Raw genomic sequence first — 20201 nt, 5'->3', positions numbered from 1 at the left:
TTGTGCTTCCTTGTGAGTTTTCTCTTCCAAAGTGATTTCGGTTGTTTTGCTCTAAGAACAGATGTTGTTAAAATGCCTAACACTTAAAGAAGCCATTCCAAATGACATTTGCCTTGAACTATAATCCTTCTTGTCCTTTGGTAGAAAGGATTGGCTTTGGTAGAAAACATTTTTTGGAAGACAAAATGATCTTTATTGGAAAATCATATGATATGTATATTAGAAAGCTCAAGAAACTTTACTAAAACAGTGTTCATAAGATATGTTTAGGTAGCATAAGATACATATTCTGAAATAATTTCCTCTTTCCTAGTGATAAGTTAGAAAAGTAAATGTAAATAAATTCCCACTTACCAAAAGAAGAAAAAAACTGTAAAATGCTTAGAATAAATTTATCAAGAAAGATGCAAAACCTAAAGAAAGAAAGCCTTAAGATCTTATTGAAGAACATAGCAAAACTTAAACAGATGATAAATATAACACCTATCTATATGGAAAAGCTATCAGATATAATGGAAGGAAGTCCTTCCAACATTCTAGAAGGCATGTTTCATTGGAACAACTTTAGACTGAACATTTTAAAATACCAATTCAGAGATGACACAACTACCTTCCTCTGTTATTAACACTTGGAATCAGATTTTTCCTTTGGGGTATCTAAACATATGGAAAGAGAAATCTCTTTTGTACAACTGTTTACAGGTATTTGTAAATAATCCCAACCCCAGTGAGCTGAAATCATTTGCACAATTTTTTCATCATGGTTGTTGTAATTTAAAAGTAAATAAACCAGCCTTTGTGTAATGAGCATGATACTTGCAAATTTATTTCGTTCAGAACAAAAATATTGTAACATTAACATTTTCATCTTTTAAAAAATTTAAAAAGCAATACATTGGACATAAAAAATTTCCTAAGAGGAAGGATTGTTGAACAATAAATTGGTTACTAACAAAGATAAGAATCTTTCCATAATACCCTATCTCTCCCCCTTCCTTCATCTTTAAAGAAAATTCTCAATATTGTCACCCTCCATAGATAGCTCTCAACCCATTCCCTTCTAACTTTCACTTCCACCACTTCATGGAGCTAACTCCTTTGACTTTCATGTTCAGTCCAGTTGACACTTTTTTGCCCTCACCTTTTTTGAGTTTGCTCATGTGTTCTTTGAAACTTTTCCCTTAACTTCTGTCACACCAAGTTACCATGGTCTTCCTGGTCCCTCTCTAGGCTCCTCTCATGAACCTTTGAAGGCTCCCCTTATTCTATTTGCCTCTTAAATTCTGTGTGCCCCAGGGCTCCATCCCCTGACCTTATTTTTCTCACTTTATCCCCTCTTCCTGAATGGCACCCGTATGAATTCACATATCACTTCTACACAATGACTCCTAAATACATGCTCTCCAGTCCCAACCACTCAGCTGAACACCAGAGCCATATATTAAAAGCCTGAGTAACACAGCAAGCCTCTATGCCAAAAAACAAAACAAAACTCAAGACTTAACCAGGCACAGCAGCACACACCTGTAGTGCCAACTACTTGGAAGACTGAGGCAGGAGGATCACTTGAGCCCAGAAGTTCAAGGCTGCAATTAGCTATAATTGTGTCACTGCACTCCAGCCTGGGTGATAGAGTGAGACTCTGTCTAAAAAAATAAATAAAATTCCCATTGGACATCCTATTGAATAGAAATGGATTCTCAAAACAATCATATTTACCCTAAATCATGCTTCCAGTCTCATTTTCTTTTCATCAAGGAATAGTAACACCCTTTACTACCATTGAGACCCATGCCAGAAACCTGAGAATTATCCTAGACCCTCCCACCACCTCACTTCTCAAAACCCCTCAGCTACAAGGCCCACAAGTAGAATCTGTCTACTTTCTGTACCCCTCCCTTTTCCATTCCCATTACTTGCCTTCAGGCCCATCTTGCATCCTGCCTAAATTCTTGGCTCTCCTAACTGTAGCCAGGTCTTCCTCTAATCCATTCTCCACCCTTTTTAGAGAGAGATTTAAAATGTCAGGCTGATGTTACCGCTTTGTCTGAAATTCTGAATATCTTTCAGAATAAAGCTTAAGGTCTTCTTAATATGCAAAATCCCTCAAAATGCTGGAATTGCATGCCTCTGCAGCCTCATTTTCTGTGACTACTTCCATCGCTTTATGTTCAGGCACATCAAAGCAAGTGATTCATCAAATGTTTGTCTTACGTCTCCACACTCATGCAAATTTTTCCCTCAGCTGGTCCATTTTTTTCCCTCTAGGGAGAGGTACAATCTCCCTCCTCTGAAAAATCCTACCTTTAGCATCACTGTTTCAGGAAGAATACTCAAACTTCCTAGCTGTGTTGGGTCTCATGCTTGTCCCCCCGATTCCTCTACTCTGTAAGTAATTGTTAGTGTATTTCTCTTTCTCATTCCTTAGAGACTAGACTGTATACTTCTTTAATGGGCACGTCCTATTAATTCATATCTCTGGCGCATCATAGGATACCTAGAACCCATCAACCCATCCATTTATCTACCCAGGAAAGATTCTCAAGAGGGATGAACTACTGTGTTTAATTTGTTGGTTTTCCATATGAAATTTTCATGCACTGCACAGAGAAGTAGAGAGATTCTAATTGTCCTGAAAAGCAATGTATAAATTGGAAGATCTGTCTAGAAGCCTACTCTCCATTCTTCATTCAGACATAAATTCTGAGACAGAGGATGATTTTGGGAGATTATTTCATGTGTAGTCACCTCAAACACACACAAGAACAATGAGAGATTATCCTGTTTTAAGAACTTTCAAAATAAAAAATGTCTTGGATGAGTAGATGGTTGGATACATACAGGACCTTGCCACTAGAGAATCAGAAAACCTGATTCTGTTTCCCATGCAGGATCTTGCAAAGTACCAAAGTGAGGTTTGTGACTTAGATGAATTAAGGCTCAAGCCTCAGTGAATGGTTACCCAGATAAATCACCTACTCAAATACTGCTGGTTAGATAAGGAATCACACTGGTGGTTTCTAAAAGAAAGACAAAAAAATTGTCACCTCCAGAAAGATATCAAAGAATGAAAGAGCTTAGTTGACTTGAGATCAAGAATAGCTATGGAGGGTTAAGAGAAGCTTAGGGCATTTAAAGGGGAAGGGCATTAGCTAGAGATCAAATCTTCTTTGGCTTTGATGTAATGGCTGCCTTTTATTGAGCATTCATATTTTGTGCAAGGCACTGTGCTGAGTGGTAAATAGTCTTCAATTTTTACAACACAGTGAGATGCCTGTTATTAACCCCATTTACTGATCTAAAACAGTTTCTCAAGGCATTTACATCCAAATTGCTCAGTTAATAAGAGGATTAGATGGGAAATGAACCTAATTGTATCTGACTCTAAAGACTAAAGTCCCAGCCACTATGCCTGCTGCTCTGAGGCCCTTGTGTGGGACAGGATTCCCAAACTCTTACCATCCATGCATTAGCCCAGATTGGAGGTCTAAAAAAATGTGGCTCTCCAAACTTGATGCATAAGGCTGGGGCCACATCAAACCTCCAAAAGTGGGACTTGATTGTCCCACTTTTTTCCTCATGTTGAGTATTAGTTACAGAGCCCTTGGCAACCACAACTGCTTTAGTGTTAAGCAAGGATAGGAAAGAAGTGTTTAGAGGTTAACGATTTTTTGAAAATTGTGCTTAGCACCTTATCAGAGGAGATTGCACTTCGGAGTTTAGGTTTAATGGTTGGGGCGTTGCCAAGGACACCTTGACTTTGGATTAGATAAGGCAGGGTAGAAGAGGTACAGGGTGTTCCCACACTTAAAAGGAATCCTTGTCACTTGTTTTTGTGTGGGGGTAATGTATGAAAACTCACAATGAACAAATATCAAGGTGGAAAGAAACAAGGCGATCAAATGCTGAGCTTCTTTAAAAGTTAGATATCAGCTAAGTCTAAGAAAACAAAAACCAAGAGGCCATCAAATGGTGAGCTAATGCAAGAACAAACCCCAAAACAACTGAGATGTCAATCTTGACAGTACTAATCCTTAACCTTAACTTCTAATACTTCTCCATGCATTCTACACTCCAACCATATTGAGCCATTTGTGGTTCCCAAAACTCACCTTGATATCTCTGTGTAACTTGGTTCCATCCTCTTTCTGCATGCCTGCCTTTCCTTGGTTACCCGGAAAACACCTGCTCATTCAGCAAAACCAAATACGCTCATCTCATTTAACTCCATTCTTTACCACATCGCTCTACGTTGAGTATAATTCTCTTTTAACATTCAGCAGGTCACATGTCAATTGTTTGTTTGTATGAGTCTCCTTTATGAGATTGGGTATACATGAGGCTAGAGTCTATACCTGATTCATCCTTGTATCCTAGAATAGGGCCCAACACACAAGCAGCACTTAGTAAATGTTTGTTAAATGAGTAAAAGGAATGGCTAATGGACCACCAAACTTAGCTTATACAGAATGATGAAACTTGTTGATTACTACAGGTTACGTATTGTTATATTACTATCACGGCCTTTCTTGGAATGGTGACCTGCATTCTTTGAGCACAAAATACTCCCATTAAATTAGGTAATATTGATACAATATAGCAGCAATAACAAACACATAGAGCTTGTGACTGCAGGCAATGTTCTAAGCACCTACATAAATTAAATGGTTTAATTTTCACAACAATCCAATGAGGTAGCTACTATTACCATCCTTATAATTACAGTAAAAAACTGAAGCACAAAGTGGTTACATAAATTCCCCAAGGTCACAGAGCTAGTAAGGTACAAAGTTAGGAATCAATCCTAGGCAGTCTGGCTCCAGACCGTATACCATTCACCACTGTGCTATGCTTTGTAAAGACAAAAACAGAAATTCTACTCTGGACTCCAAACTGCATTGAACATCTCCAAACTTTCTTGATATTGTACAAGCCACTAGTGATTCATTCACTAAGAAAGCATAAGTATTTAAAAAATAATTACAGCTTCAATTGAAATTTGTATTTTTGTGTCTGATTTTCCATCCTTTTTTTTTTTTCAGGCATTGATTAAATTAGAATAGGACCTTAAGGTAAACCAAAGGGGGAATGAAGGAAGGTAGAGAAGAATATGCCATTCCTTTCAAAGCTCTTTCTTCCTTTTCATTGTGCCATGGACTGTATTCTTTTGTATCATAGTCATATAGTTGGCTGGATTAGCACACATTTGATTTATACAGAATGCCAGTTAAATAAGCCTTCAGAACATTGTCAACAGAAATCACATCTTTTCCTAAACGTATATCCTAAGAAAAACTTCAAATCCTGAAATTACAAAGCACTCACGTTATTCTATTCCAGTGGCTGGTCCTTGTGTGCTGTAAAACAATATGAAACCTATGGCAGGGAATTTATAGAACCAGTGAAGAATAATACTCTCTTGTGTATCTGATTGTGTTCGTCTCTGTGGCTTTCTTTTGGACACAACAACTTTGTGACCCCATTCATCCATGTCCTAAACATAAAAAATTGTACACATCTTTGAAATAGCATTTTCACTGTATTGACAAAGGTATTTCAAGAAAACCAAGCACAGAAAGAAAAACCATGTTTTCCAGTCAGAAAAATGGTAGACGTAGACTAGAGAGAAGTGGTACCTTCTGACTAACTCTGACGATGCCAAGAGGCTGAATGATTTATGGCCATGACCAATCTTGCCAAAGCAAGATTAAAGGGTACTTATTCACAGACGTGCTCTGCACAGCCAGTGGATACAATTTTGGATTCTAGACCAAGAGAAATACCAAGATTTTGGATTTCCACCCACGCACATCTCCATATTTTCTATAAACAGATGAGATAATCACATGATATATGTTTTTCTTGGCATTTCCATCTTTAAAAAATTTCAATTTATGGTACCAGCAAGCTTTTATTGATTCAAGGATATGAATGCGAAATAGTTATTTTCATCAAGTTATTTCTACCATGACATTTTAAAGTTTTTATGCTTTTTGAAGAAGCACCTTCATCAAAATTAAAAACAAATATCTTCACAAGCAATAATTAACATGCTTTAAAACAGTATCATGACAGTATTAGGCAGATCATGCAGGCAGGAAATTAACAAAGATACTCAGAACCTGAACTTGAACACTTGATTTAATAGACATATATAGAACTCTCCATCTCAAAACAACAGAATATTCATTCTTCTCATCGCCACATGGCATATACCATAAAATTGACCACACAATCAGAAATAAAACAATCCTCAGCAAATTAGGAAAAAAACAAAATCATATCAACCACACTCTTGGACCACACTGAAATAAAAATAAAAACTAGTGCTAAGAAAATCACCCAAAACCATATAATTACATGGAAGTTAAACAACCTGCTCCTGAATGACTTTTGGGTAAATAATGAAATTAAGGCAGACATCAAGAAATTATTTGAAACTAATAAGAACAAAGACACAACATACCAGAATCTCTGGGACGCAGATAAGGCAGTGTTAAGAGGGAAGTTCATAGCAATAAATGCAAGAGAAAACCAACCCCAAAGCTAGCAGAAGACAAGAAATAACCAAAATCAGAGCTGAACTGAAGGAAATTGAGATACAGAAAATCATACAGAAGATCAACAAATCAAGGAATTTGTTCTTTGCCAAAATAAGATAGACTAGTCAGCTAGACTAATACAAAAAAAGGAGAGAAGATCCAAATAAACACAATGAGAAATGAAAAAGGGGGCATTACCACTGACCCCATAGAAATACAAAAAGACCTCTCAGAGATTACTATGAACACCTCTATGCACACAAACTAGAAGATCCAGAAGAAACAGATAAATTCCTGGACACAAACAACCTCCCAAGAATGAACCACAAAGAAATTGAATCCCTGAACAGACCAATAACAAGCTCCAACGTTGACTCAATAATAAAAAGCCTACCAACCAAAAAACAGCCAGGACCAGAAAGATTCAAAGCCAAATTCTACCAGATGTATAAAGAAGAGCTGATATCATTCCTACTGAAACTATTCCTAAAAGTTGAGGTAGAGGGACTTCTCCCTAACTCATTCTACGAGGCCAGCATCATCCTGATACCAAAACCTGGCAGAGACACAACGAAAAAAGAAAACTTCAGGCTGATATTCTTGTTGAACATAAATGTAAAAATCATCAACAAAATACTAGCAAAGCAAATCCAGTAGCACATCAAAAAGCTAATTCACCACAATCAAGTAGGCCTTATCTCTGGGATGCAAGGTTGGTTCAACATATACAAATCAATAAATGTGATTCATCATGTAAATAGAACTAAAAACAAAAACTACATGATTATCTCAATAAATGGAGAAAAGGCTTTTGATATGATTCAATATACCTTCATGTTAAAAACCCTCAACAAACCAGGGATTGAGGGAATGTACATCAAAATAATAACAGCTATCTATGACCCACAGCTAATATCATACTGAATAGGCAAAAGCTGGAAGCCTTCCCCTTGAAAACCAGAATACAGGGATGCCCTCTATCACCAATCCCATTCAACATAGTACTGGAAGTCCTGGCCAGAGCAACCAGGCAAGAGAAGGAAATATAAGGCATCCAAATATGAAGAAAGGAAGTCAAACTATCCCTGTTTGCAAATGACAAGATTTTATATCTAAAAAACCCAGTAGTCTCTGCCCAAAAGCTCCTTGATCTGATAAACAACTTTAGCAAAGTTCTAGGATACAAAATTGAAATACAAAAATCAGTAGCATTCCTATACACCAACAACATACAAGCCGAGAGCCAAATCAGGAATGCAATCCCATTCACAATTGCCACAAAAAAGTAAAAATAAAAATATCTAGGAATACAGCTAACCAGGAAGGTGAACGATCTCTAAAATGAGAATTACAAAATACTGCTCAAAGAAAGCAGAGATGACACAAATAGGAAATCATTCCATGCTCATGGACAGGAAGAATCAATGCTGTTAAAACGGCCATGCTGCCCAAAGCAGTTTACAGATTGAATGCTATTTCCATCAAACTACCAATGACATTCTTCACAGAAATAGAAAAAAACTATTTTAAAATTATACAGAACCAAAGAAGAATGTGAATAGCTAAGACAATCCTAAGCAAAAAGAACAAAGCTGGAGGCATCACCTTATGTGACTTCAAACTATATTACAAGGCTATAGTAACCAAAACAGCATGGTACTGGCATAAAAACAGACTCTAGACCAATGGAACAGAATAGAGAGCCCAGAAATAGAGCCACACACCTACAACTATCTGATCTTTGACAAAGCCAACAAAAACAAGCAATGAGGAAAAGACTCCCTATTCAATAAATGGTACTGGGAGAACTGGCTAGCCATATGCAGAAGATTGAAACTGGGCCCCTTCCTTATACCATATACAAAAATCAACTCAAGATGGATTAAAGACTTAAATGTAAAATCTAGAAGCATAAAAACCCTGGAGGATAACCTAGGAAACACCATTCTGGACATAGGACTTGGCAAGGATTTCATGAGAAAGATGACAAAGGCGATTGCAACACAAACAAACATTGACAGACCCAATTAAGCTAAAGAGCTTCTGCACAGCAAAAGAAATTATCAACAGAGTAAACAGACAACATACAGAATGGGAGAAAATATTTGCAAACTATATATCCAACAAATGTCTGATATCTAGAATCTTAAGGAACTTAAGCAAACTTACAAGCCAAAAACAACCACATTAAAAAGTGTGCAAAGGATATGAACAATTTTCAAAAGAAGATATATACATGGCCAGCAGGCATAAGAAAATATGCTCAATCCCACTCCATACAACCCTCCCCTTTCTGATGCCCCCATGCTTGTAACCCACCTCTCACTCTCATGTACATAGACCTCACCAGAGGGGCCTCATTCTCATTTTTTAATCCAGCGGCATCCCCTACGCCCAGGCTGTCAACCCTGTGTTGCGCTACAGGTCAGAGGAGCCCTGCAGTCCTCCCATGAAACCCAGGGAGAGAAGCACAACAAACACTTATATTTTTTGTAGTGTTAAACACAGTTTTGTATTATTTAAAACTGCTCAAAATCACTGATTAGAGAAATTAAAATCAAAACCACAGTGAGATACAGTCAGAATGGCTATTATTAAAAGTCAAAAAATAACAGATGCTAGTGAGGTTGTAGAGAAAAGAGAACACTTACACACTCCTGGTGGGACTGTACATTAGTTCAGCCATTGTGGAAAGCAGTGTGGTGATACCTCAAAGAACTTGAAACAGAATCACCACTCAACCCAGCAATCCCATTATTATTTACCCAAAAGAATATAAATCATCCTACCATAAAGACACATGCATGTGTACATTCATTGCAGCACTACTCACAATAGCAAAGACATGGAATCAACCTAAATGCCCAACAACATTAGAATGGACAAAGAAAATGTAGTAAATATATACCATGGAATACTATACAGCCATAAAAAAGAACAAGATCATGTCCTTTGCAGCAACATAGATGAAGCTGGAGGCCATTATCCTAAGCAAACTACCACAGGAACAGAAAAACAAATACCACATGTTCTCACTTGTAAGTGGGAGCCAAACAACAAGAACACATGGACACAAAGAGGGGAACAACAGGCACTGGGGCCTACTTGAAAGTAAAGGATGGGAAAGGATCAGAAAAAAATACTTATTTAGTACTATGCTTATTAACTGGGTGGCAAAATAATATGTATGCCAAACCCCCATGACACGCAGTTTGCCTGCATAACCAACCTGCACGTGTACACCTAGACCTAAAATAAAAATTATAATTAAAAAATAGTGTCATGAGATACAAGTTTATGCAAATAGCCTCTTAAATTTTCTTAAACTTTCTGGTGATAAACACAACTACTTACATATTGGACTGCCTGGTTCAACTAATGTACACACGTAATGGACTCCTTTTACCCTAGTGTTAGTGGAGAACACAATTTCCAACTGTGTCTCATTCACTCATTTACTGTTTGATTCATTATTCAAATATGTGTTGAGCTCTACTATGTGCCAGGTACTGATATTCTGGACTCTAGGGATAGAGTGTAATAAGACAAAGTCCTATCTTTTATGGAGCTTGCAATCTAGAAGGAGAGACAGGCAAACAGCTAAACAAATAATATGTACTATGATAGCAGGCAGGTGAGGGCCAGATCATGTAGGGCCGTTCTATTAAAAATGTGGTCTGGATCAGCAGCATCAGCATCATCTGGGAGCGCCCTAGAAGTGCAGAATCTCAGGCCTTGCCCTCCACCTGCTGACTCAGAATCTGCACTTTAACAAGTTCTCTAGTTAACAATCCCCTCTAGGGGGTTCTTCTGCACTGTGAATCTGGAGGCGTGCTAATGCAGAGCAGTCATTCCCAACCCTAGGTCTATATTAAGATCTCCTAGGGAGAAGTTAAATTACTGCTACCCTGGCCTCATTGCCAGAGATTCTGATTTAAGTGTCCTGGGGAAGGTTCTAGGTGGTGGAATGCTTTATAATTCCCCCAGGAGATTATCATATTTAGCCAGTTTGAGGACTACTAAAGTAGGCTGTATTCTGGGGGTGGGATGGGGATGGGAAACCCAAAGAGAATTGAGATCAGGGGAGTGATGTGACCTGATTTACACAGCTGAGCAGCTGAGGCAAAGAGGGCTAGATTTTCTACCTCTGTGTCTGATAGTGATAGCCTGCTCTGCAAGATGGGGACCATGATGCGATGTGGCCACCACATTGAGCTGAAGTGAAACCTAATACACGTTCCTGGTTCACAAGCAGTAAATAACTCCACCCATATGGAAGAAACCACAAAGACATATCAAGCCAAGATCAAAGTCAGATGCAATCATTTTTCTCATTACATACCTGGGGACCTTTACTTCCCACACCTCCTTTTTCTCCTTTCACACCAGCCTCTCCTCTTGGGCCCTAAGTACATAGAATTAAAGCATTATTTTTTGCCTAAAAGAGAACATTGACTATTAAATTGAATATTACAAGTAGAAATACTAAGTCAGTAACATGGACAGAAATGGGAAAGAGAGCTCCAATCATGCCTTTCCTTCCATCCTGGCCTATGGAGCTCATTCTCATTTGTGCAGGAATATGAATGTCCAATCTGAAATTTAGGCAGTTGAGGATTTGCAGTCAAACTGACTGGGGCTTGGAAAAAAATACTGAATGGTTGAGCTTTTCCATATTGCTTTCTACATTTCCCTACATTTCTTTTGTTAGAAAGAAAAATATTCCTTACAAATATACATCTGAAACCAGAACATTTAAATAAGTTTTCTATTCAATAACCACACTGAAGACTGGTCATAAACAAGATATGGTATGTGGTAAGATGAAATCTGACTATTTCTACTTTTGGAATATTATACTGCCTATTAGCTGTGGCTTTCATACGTTATGCAGAGAAACTTTCATGCTGTGTTTGGTTTTTGCCTCTGCTTTTAAATTACACCATTAAAAAAAGTAAGTTTCTATAAAATGGAAGAAGCGATGCTGTAGTATTACTTGCTTAGCATGAAATAAAGCAGTCAATCTATTGAAATGCTTCCCCACATCCCCAGTGGCAACTATTTCTTGCTTGAAGGTATAAAAAAAAAAAAAAAAAAAAAGTGAGCTTTCCTAAGCTGGAAAGCAACAACAAAGAAAAGTAATCAAGCTAGGAAGAGATGAAGGTCCAAGGGGAAGACTCTGCACTGCTCTGAATCTTGGCAAAATGTGAACAAACTTTCCCTTCCGATGTTTAAGGATATTTTGCCCAACTTCCACGCAACAAGCTGCCAACATATAATAGTTACTTTTTTTAACTATGTGGATTAAAAGTTTGAAAAATAGCAGAGCCATTGATTGTCCTGCCTATGCCAAATAGAACACTTATTCCTCAAGCTTTCAAAACTAACTTTGGAGAGAAAAAAAAAAGTTCTAACTTTTTTGTGGTCTGACCTTTCTTTCAACTCAGTATTTGCTAGGACTTCCTTTCCTTTATCATAACATGTTAGCTAAATTTTGCCCTCTCTGGCCCCTCATGTGACCCCTCATGCAACCCCTCATGTGATCAGTGTAAACAGCCAAGTATGGCTTGTTCCTTGCAAAGGAAAAAGTGCCGGAGGTAGCTCCCTGGAGAAGTCAGCTGGCAAGGGCAGGCTGAGTGCTGCACTGCAGATCACCCCGCTGATGTCTCCAGCTGTCTTTCGAGCAATTCTTTCCTAAGAGTAAAGCCAATTTTTCTACATCATGAGCACCAAGATATGTAACACTGAACTATTATTGTGCTAAATTGACCACAATTCCCAGATCTGAGGTTCAACATTTTCCTTGGCTCAAGCTCTCCCTGGAATATCTTACTTACCCTGAACCCAGTACACAAGGACCACTGCCTAGTTTGCTCATTCACTTTTCACTTCTTGACTGGGACAAAACTTAAAGCAGACCAAGTGCTGCATGAGTCGAAACTGTGTTGCTTCTTTACTTTATTACCATGAGAACTTTAAACATCTGGAATTCTGCAAGGGAGATTTGAGGGTTTCTATCAGGTCCTCAGATTTTTCCATTCCCAGATTCTTCTTTATGTTCTCACACCCTGATTGGTCTTGATATGTACCTGAGGGCCCTTAAGTCCCAGGGAGCCTTCAAGTCCATCTGGTCCTGGGATGCCTGCTGTTCCCTGTGGTGAGAAAAAATCAATCTGTTAACACTGTTTCCTGAACATTTTGTCTCCTTTACCTGCAAGCTTACAAATATTTTTTCAGTCACAATGTCAATGCAGGATCTTTGCAAAAAAAAGGTGAAAAATAAATGCAAATACAAAGAAAATAAAAATCTATAATCTCATCAGAGATAACCATAGCTAGTATGCTGGTGTATTTCCTTTCCATCTTTATATACATGCATGCATGCACACATGCAGCCCCCACCCCTTTCCTATAAAATTTGTATTATATCTAACTTAGCTATGTGGCCTTAAAAACACTCAAAATTTAGTTCACATTTTCTTCAAACATCTTCAAGCATCTTACACGATTATATTAATATGTATATTCAAATCAATTAAATATCTAGGGAACAAAAGTTGAGCATTCTCTTCATATTGTTCTTGAATTCTGTCACAGACAAGAATTATAAAAAGCATAACGAATTCAAGAAGTTTATAATTTAGGCAACTATTAGGAGAGCCTAAGTTTATATTTCAGTTGTTATATAGTTGGATGTGATTAAATGTCACTTACAGATACCTTTTCCTAGAAATCAGAAAAATTTTTTTTAACATCTTCTCTCTCCAATTTCATTTCATTTATATCATGCCATTTTACTGGGTAGGTTCTCCTTTTTGCTGAAGTCTAAACTTGAAATGTGCTGTAGTCTGAATGCATGCATTTCTTCAAAACACTTATGTTGAAACTTAATCCTCCATGCAATAGTATTAACAGGTGGGGCCTTTAGGAGGTGATTAGGTCATGAGGGCTCCATCCTCTTGAATGAGATTAGTGCCTTTATAAAGAGGTTCAAGGTAGCTGTCAGCCCCTTCTGCCATATGTGGATGCAGCAAGAAGGCACCATTTCTAGAGTGAACAGCAAGCCCTCAATAGACACTGAATCTGCTCGTGTCTTGATCTTGGACTTCCCAGCCTCTAGAACTATAAGAAATAAAATTCTGTTGTTTATAAATTACCAGTTTAAGGTATTTTGTTACAGAAGCAGAAACAGATAATAAAAAGTATGTGGGAGGGAGGGATAATGTCTGGATGGTAAGGTCTCTTTGTCTAAAAGTGTCTATTTTACATTACACATAGTTTAGCTAGGTATAAAATTCTAAGTTAACGATTATTTTTCCACTGTACCTTCAGGTTATTACTCTGTTATTTTCTGGCATGTATTATTGCTGAACAGAAGTTGCTGCAATCTAATTTGTCATTCTTTTCATGAGTAAAGCTATCTTTTCTCTCTGGTAATTTTTAAGATGCTTTTTAACATTCTGGAGTCTCACCATGTTGCCATTGAGAGTGGATTATTTATCCTCATTGTATTTTTAATCTGAGGATGTGTGTTTTATAAAATTATAAGTCACAACCACTCTTTCATAAATATTATAGGTTCATGAAACACACATAATGTATCACCAACATACACAATGAGAATGGGATATGGTTTTTGATTTAATCAACTTTTTGAACAAAATACTCAGAATATCCAATTTGTACAAGAGTTTTATTGTATTCTTTTGGCTTATATGGGTTTTTTTATAATTGTAAGATTCCAAAGTTAAATGAAAATGTAAAAGAAGGGTCATCTACTAAGTTATTCAAGTTTGTACTTAAAATCCAAGCAAAGTTAAATTTAACAATAATTGTGCTAAGTACATCTCTGGCCATTATTTTTTATGGTTTTTGACCAAAGTTCCCACATCATTTTAAAATATGAACTCTTAAAATCTTAACCTAAAATTTTTCCAGCTTTCTATTCCATAACCAATATCATCAAAAAGGGAAGTTTAGAGACTTTATTCCAGATCCTTGATTGGATGCAGTATTTGTTACTTGGAGTTAAGGGGAAAAATCATTGTACCTGTGGGCCTGTATGTCCCCTTCTGCCATGAGCTGCCTAAAATAGAAGAAAAGATGGATATCATTAATTCAGAAAAAATGCTTTTTATATATGATTTAAATTCATAATGGACACTTTAAGGCACCAATACATAACAATTCCCACATAGTGCTTACAACATTCAATTTTCCACTGTATCATGAAAGCAAAATACTGCTAAATCTAGATTTCTATCCTAGGGCAACTGAATATTTGTGTCCTTGAAATAACTGACAATAGAAATAATAGACAACTGAAATCTACAGACACTTACGAGAACAGTCTGTGGTCAATAATTTGTTCTCTGTTAAACTTTTACTAGAGCTGTTCACAAGCTGCAAATTGACTTATTTGAATTTTATTTCTTTTATTTTTCCTTAAGCACTACCAAGGAATCCAGGAATCAGGGGTAAACTAGCCAAGAGGCAGGAGGCCAGAGGAAAAACTGGGATAACTGATTCCATGTACTTTATAATAGATTAAGTTCAGACATAAAGATGGCCAAACTAATTTTATTTTTAAAAAGCCAAATAATATGCTTACCTGAGAAAAATGAAAGAATTATCTCAAACATTCAAAAGCTACTCAATCCAGTATATTAATATTCAATCAAAATGATACTACATAATCAAGTGAGTTTTCCTGCCACTGTCATATGTAAGTGTAGGGTCTAGACATATTCTAGATCAATATTTCATAGACCTGGAAATCAAGAGACCATGACATTTTGTTGTCTAACTTAGGATCATTCAGTAATGTTATAGTAAAAGTAAAACCCAGCATTTGCAAAATTCAATAAAATCAGAATTGTCTTGATTGAAATTTGAGATGTTCTCTGAGAGGCCAGTATTTCAAACTTTAAATTCTGCTAATCATATTTCAGTCAAAGTCTATTTGATATAGTTTGGCTATGTCCCCACCCAAATCTCATCTTGAATTGTAGCTCCCATAATTCCCACATGTTGTGGGAGGGACCCAGTGGGAGATAAGTGAATCATGGGGGTGGTTTCCCTCATACTGTTCTCATGGAAGTGAGTAAGTCTCATGAGATCTGATAATTTTATAAGGGGTTTCCCCTTTCACTTGGCTTTCATTCTGTCTTGCCTGCTACCATGTAAGACATGCCTTTCACCTTTTACCATGATTGTGGGGCCTCCCCAGCCACATGGAACTGTGAGTCCATTAAACCTCTTTTTCTTTATAAATTACCCAGTCTCAGGTATGTCTTTCTCAGCAGCGTGAAAACGGACCAATACGCTATTGTTATAAAAGAAACAGACTGTATTTCGGGGAAATGATTAGAGGTCTTTATTTTATTTTTACAAAACTGATGAATCATCTTGAGATGAAACCCTAAATCTTCTATCAGAGGGAGGAAGATAAGCTGTTTCCATTCCTTCAGCACATGGGTTTGTCTGTTCTGATTCAATTCACTTCTCTTTTATTCAGAAAAATATCAGTAGATATTTCCATTTGACAAATAGCAATAGATATTTTCATTTGAAAAATATACTACCCACAAAACACACTAGATGGGAAATGTGGGAGCATAAAGATCACACACACACACACACACACACACACACAGTCCTGACCTCAGGGGACCCTCATTCTTTGGGTTTGGGAGAGGGAGATAAATATTACCAATATTTACAAGGCAAAGTATTGCAAATGCCATAAAAAAGGGGAAAGATAGAAATACAAGTTTTAAAGAAAGCAATCATATCCAGTTGGTCAAATCAGGAAAAGCTTCCTGGAAGAAGAGATTTTTGAGATGGGTGTTTCAGAGGATGGGTAGCAGTCCTACAGGCAGAGGATGTATCAAGTCTTTCCAGCAGAGGTACAGCCTAAGCTATGAAGTAGAAACAGAAAAACAGGAAGCATATTTGGTAGCAGCAGTAAGGCCATCTGTGTCAAAAGTGTGAGAAGAAAGGGAAGTAGCAGGGTTACTAGGCTGAAAGGTCCCTACAACATTTAGCAGAAGCCACTAGGGTTTTTGGAGCTGGAAAAGTACATGGTCAGACCCCAGCTTTAGGTGGATACATCTGGTTGTGGTAAGAGGAACTGAATGGAACTTTATATTCAAGCAAAATAAAGAGCTTCCAGTATGTTTAACAGAAGTGGAACAGACCTCCATGTTCAAAAATCTATCTCCAGCTTGCTGTCGCAATGTTTCAAACATCATCAACAAACATTTTTTCCCCTTGTGTCTTTAAGGTTTGATTTTGAAAGGGCTTGCTGAAAATAAATTATTGTAACACATATTTATTGAGTTCCTGTTCCCTTCCAGGAACTGGGCTGGGTGGTGGTGAACAAAATCTGACTCCTGACCCTAGTTAGTTTATAAGCCTAATGGATGAGAAAGACTTTAATGCACCATTCACACAAATAATGAAAACATCTCTAGAAACGATCGCATAGCACCTTTGTTAATGGTTACTTGGGATTTTTTTTTTTTTTTTTTTGAGACGGAGTCTCGCTCTGTCGCCCAGACTGGAGTGCAGTGGCACGATTTCGGCTCACTGCAAGCTCTGCCTCCCGGGTTCATGCCATTCCCCTGCCTCAGCCTCCCGAGTAGCTGGGACTACAGGCGCCCGCCACCACGCCCGGCTAATTTTTTTCTATTTTTAGTAGAGACGGGATTTCACTGTGTTAGCCAGGATGGTCTCGATCTCCTGACCTCATGATCCGCCTGCCTGAGCCTCCCAAAGTGCTGGGATTACAGGCGTGAGCCACCACGCCCGGCCCAGTTACTTGGGATTTAAGCTCCAAATGAAAGTCATGGGAGAGATATATTGGGTTGCTGTGAGAGACAGAAAACAAGGAAATACGGAAGATGATTTTGCAATTTTGCCTAAAATTTTCAAGTGTTTTATATGAGAAAGATGAAATTCCAAAATATCTTAATGGTTTACCCAACGACTTGCAAATGTCTGATAACACATCTAGATAACCTGACTTATCTTTAAACAGACTGTGAATGGGCACATCAGGAAAGAAAATCTCCCCAAAGCGACCTGAGAAGAAGATGGCCAAGAACAGGGTACTCAGTCCTTCATTCCCCCAAAGCCTGGCTTTCTGGTTGTTTACAGGGCCCAATTTCCTAGATATAGAACCATCAGGACACAGAATTATCAGGAAAAAAGCAGAACATTCTGAATGGTAAAACATCACATTAATACTGAGTCTTAATGGCAAGCATTTACAATGATGAACAATTGTCCGACACCACTTCAGAATGCCTGTAAACGAGTGCCAAGAGGGATGAAAAGGGCAAGTCATAACTAACAGCCCTCTAGGCCAACTAGGAATGAAGGATATGCATTAATTTGAGGCTACAGTTGCTTCTCATTATCCTTGGCACAAGAATCTGTTCTAATTCTCAGGTTTGGCTCAGAAAGAGACGCTCCCCCTTTCTTCCTCATCTCCCCCACAGAACTACCACATTCTAACCCAGATTCTTCCTTCTTGTCCGTCCTTCCTGCCTTTTCCCCCAATTCATTATAGTCTGCTAGCATAGCACTGGTAACAGCTTATTAGCTCTACAGGTCCATCCCCTCTACAAAGTGATTCTCAGCAGGAAAGGGGGGATTTAGCACCCTCCCTTTCCCCAGAAAACACTTAGCAATATCTGGAGACATTTTTCATTGTTACAGGTCAGGGGTGTTACTGGCAGCTAATGGGCGGAGGCCTAGCCCCCTACAGCAGAGAATTGTTTAACCCAAATGCCAATAATGCTGAGGCTGAGAAACCACACTCTACAACATGATTCTAAGTTCCTTGACAGGAAAGATAGTCTTAGTTAAGCTTGTAGTTGAGTTTATTTCTAGTATTTAGTAGTGTTGCTGGTGGACTGTAGGTGTTCAAATGAGTAAAGGTCAGATTTGCTGTTTATTTCCCCACATGCCACTCCTACCACTGGCCATCCTCCAATCACTTACCCGCTTAGTGGAACCTAAGTGCACTGACAAGTCCTCCATGCTCATTGTAACATTCATTTTAGAGTTCTGCAGTGAACACTAGATTTTTCTACTTTCTCAAAGAATGACTTTACTGTTATGAGAATGATGCATGCTGATTTAAAAGATATTTGAATACAGAGAATACAGAAAAAAATTTTAAATTACCCAATTCCTCCATCTAGAAATATTATGTTAATCATGATTCCTGACATCTTCTATACTCATTCTTACAGATAAAATTCTAAATAGTGTTTTATTAAAAAGCAACCATATTAAACTATTTTAAAATTAAAATATTACATCTAATTTTACTTGAAGAAAAAACAAAGAATAGAAATGTCAGGTGTTAACATGTCTTACATCTCTACCGTTTTCCCTTCCATTTCTCCTCAAGCACTGCCAACTTGCTTTCTTCACTTTCTATTGTCTGTGTTTCAAACTTTAAGAGCAATAATGTTATCTTCACTTCTTTGAGACTCTGGAGAACTATTTGCCAGAATTCATATTTTTCCTTGAATAATTCCTCTTCTAATGAGGCTTTATCTGCCCTTTGCCCATGGTTTTCTTTCTCTTTCAGCTTTATGTCCTGATTAATCATCTAATTAATAAAGATTATTAATGTTCCTGACCATTCACCATCTTTGAATAGGACCACTTGTTTATTGAAGAAATTATGGGGATGTGTGCCTGGAACAGGGCTGGTGGCTTTGACACAGATATGTTGCCTCAAACACTTTCTCATCAAACGAATGATTTCTTTTTCCTTAGAGCTACATCTTCCTTCTACTATTGATGTTTAAGAGATTCATGGCACTCATATGAAGCCCCTTAAGTCATAGTTTCTCTGTGTTGTGATAGACACTGTTACCTCTCTCCTCATTGTTTGCAGCCTCCATGGCCTTGGTTGCTAGTTGTACATAATAAAAGTGGAATACTTTCCAGTTTCTCATTTTGCCTCCTCTGTTGAACTGTGGCCCTATGTGTATACTCCCTGCTTCACTCAAAATCTACCATGTCCCTGGATTTTGCTCACCAGTTTTTTCAGGACTATTGCAGTTAGTTTTGAAGAAATCTGATCCCTGCATGAGGTCACACTTGATGTATCAGCTTTCTAAATCCTTACTCATTAGGGTTGAGATTTAAAAACAGTTGGCCGGTATTTGTCATTACTTGCAGCTTGAAGCTGTGGTTATTGTTTTGCCATTTTTAATTTCTTTTGTTGCTTTTGGTGAGATGCACGTAAGAGGAATAGTGTGAAAATAGCTTTACTCTGCCATTTCAACTGAAGTCCCACTTTTACTCCTGAATGACATGGCTGAATCTATAACCCAAGATGGGGGTCATATTTCATGGGAGTGGTGTGGTTTAAATAATGCATAGCAATATTGCATTAGCCCCTGGAGGCTATAAAACAGTGAAAGTACATCCTTAACATGCCAGGATTTCCTGGATGATATTCTTTAAGTTGAAAATGTTTTCCAGGGGTATATAAGCTGACTACACCATTTTAGAAAGTGAAATGAATAGCAAATGCATTTCTTTATAAGCATTGAAACTGCATTAGTAAAGCACTTTTCCAGCAATCAAATTCTGCATATTTTAAACGATCTCTTTTCATTTTCTCTGCCT

General features: G+C 37.7%; 1 protein-coding gene across 1 annotated transcript in view; it reads right to left on the bottom strand.

Annotated features, from left to right (window-relative positions):
- The window catches only part of LOC101152234 (collagen alpha-6(VI) chain), a 155867-nt gene that overhangs the window by 51932 nt on the left and 83734 nt on the right, over positions 1–20201 (bottom strand). Inside the window, exons 21-23 of the mRNA XM_063704177.1 lie at positions 14593–14628; positions 12632–12694; positions 10885–10947 (exon numbers count right to left, since the gene is read on the bottom strand). Coding sequence (XP_063560247.1) covers positions 10885–10947; positions 12632–12694; positions 14593–14628 — 162 coding nt within the window. The remainder of the gene's footprint in view (positions 1–10884; positions 10948–12631; positions 12695–14592; positions 14629–20201) is intronic.

The sequence above is a fragment of the Gorilla gorilla genome, chromosome 2, assembly GCF_029281585.2.
Source record: "Gorilla gorilla gorilla isolate KB3781 chromosome 2, NHGRI_mGorGor1-v2.1_pri, whole genome shotgun sequence".
NCBI classification, from domain to species: domain Eukaryota; kingdom Metazoa; phylum Chordata; class Mammalia; order Primates; family Hominidae; genus Gorilla; species Gorilla gorilla.
This window is presented reverse-complemented; position numbering and strand designations above follow the sequence as displayed.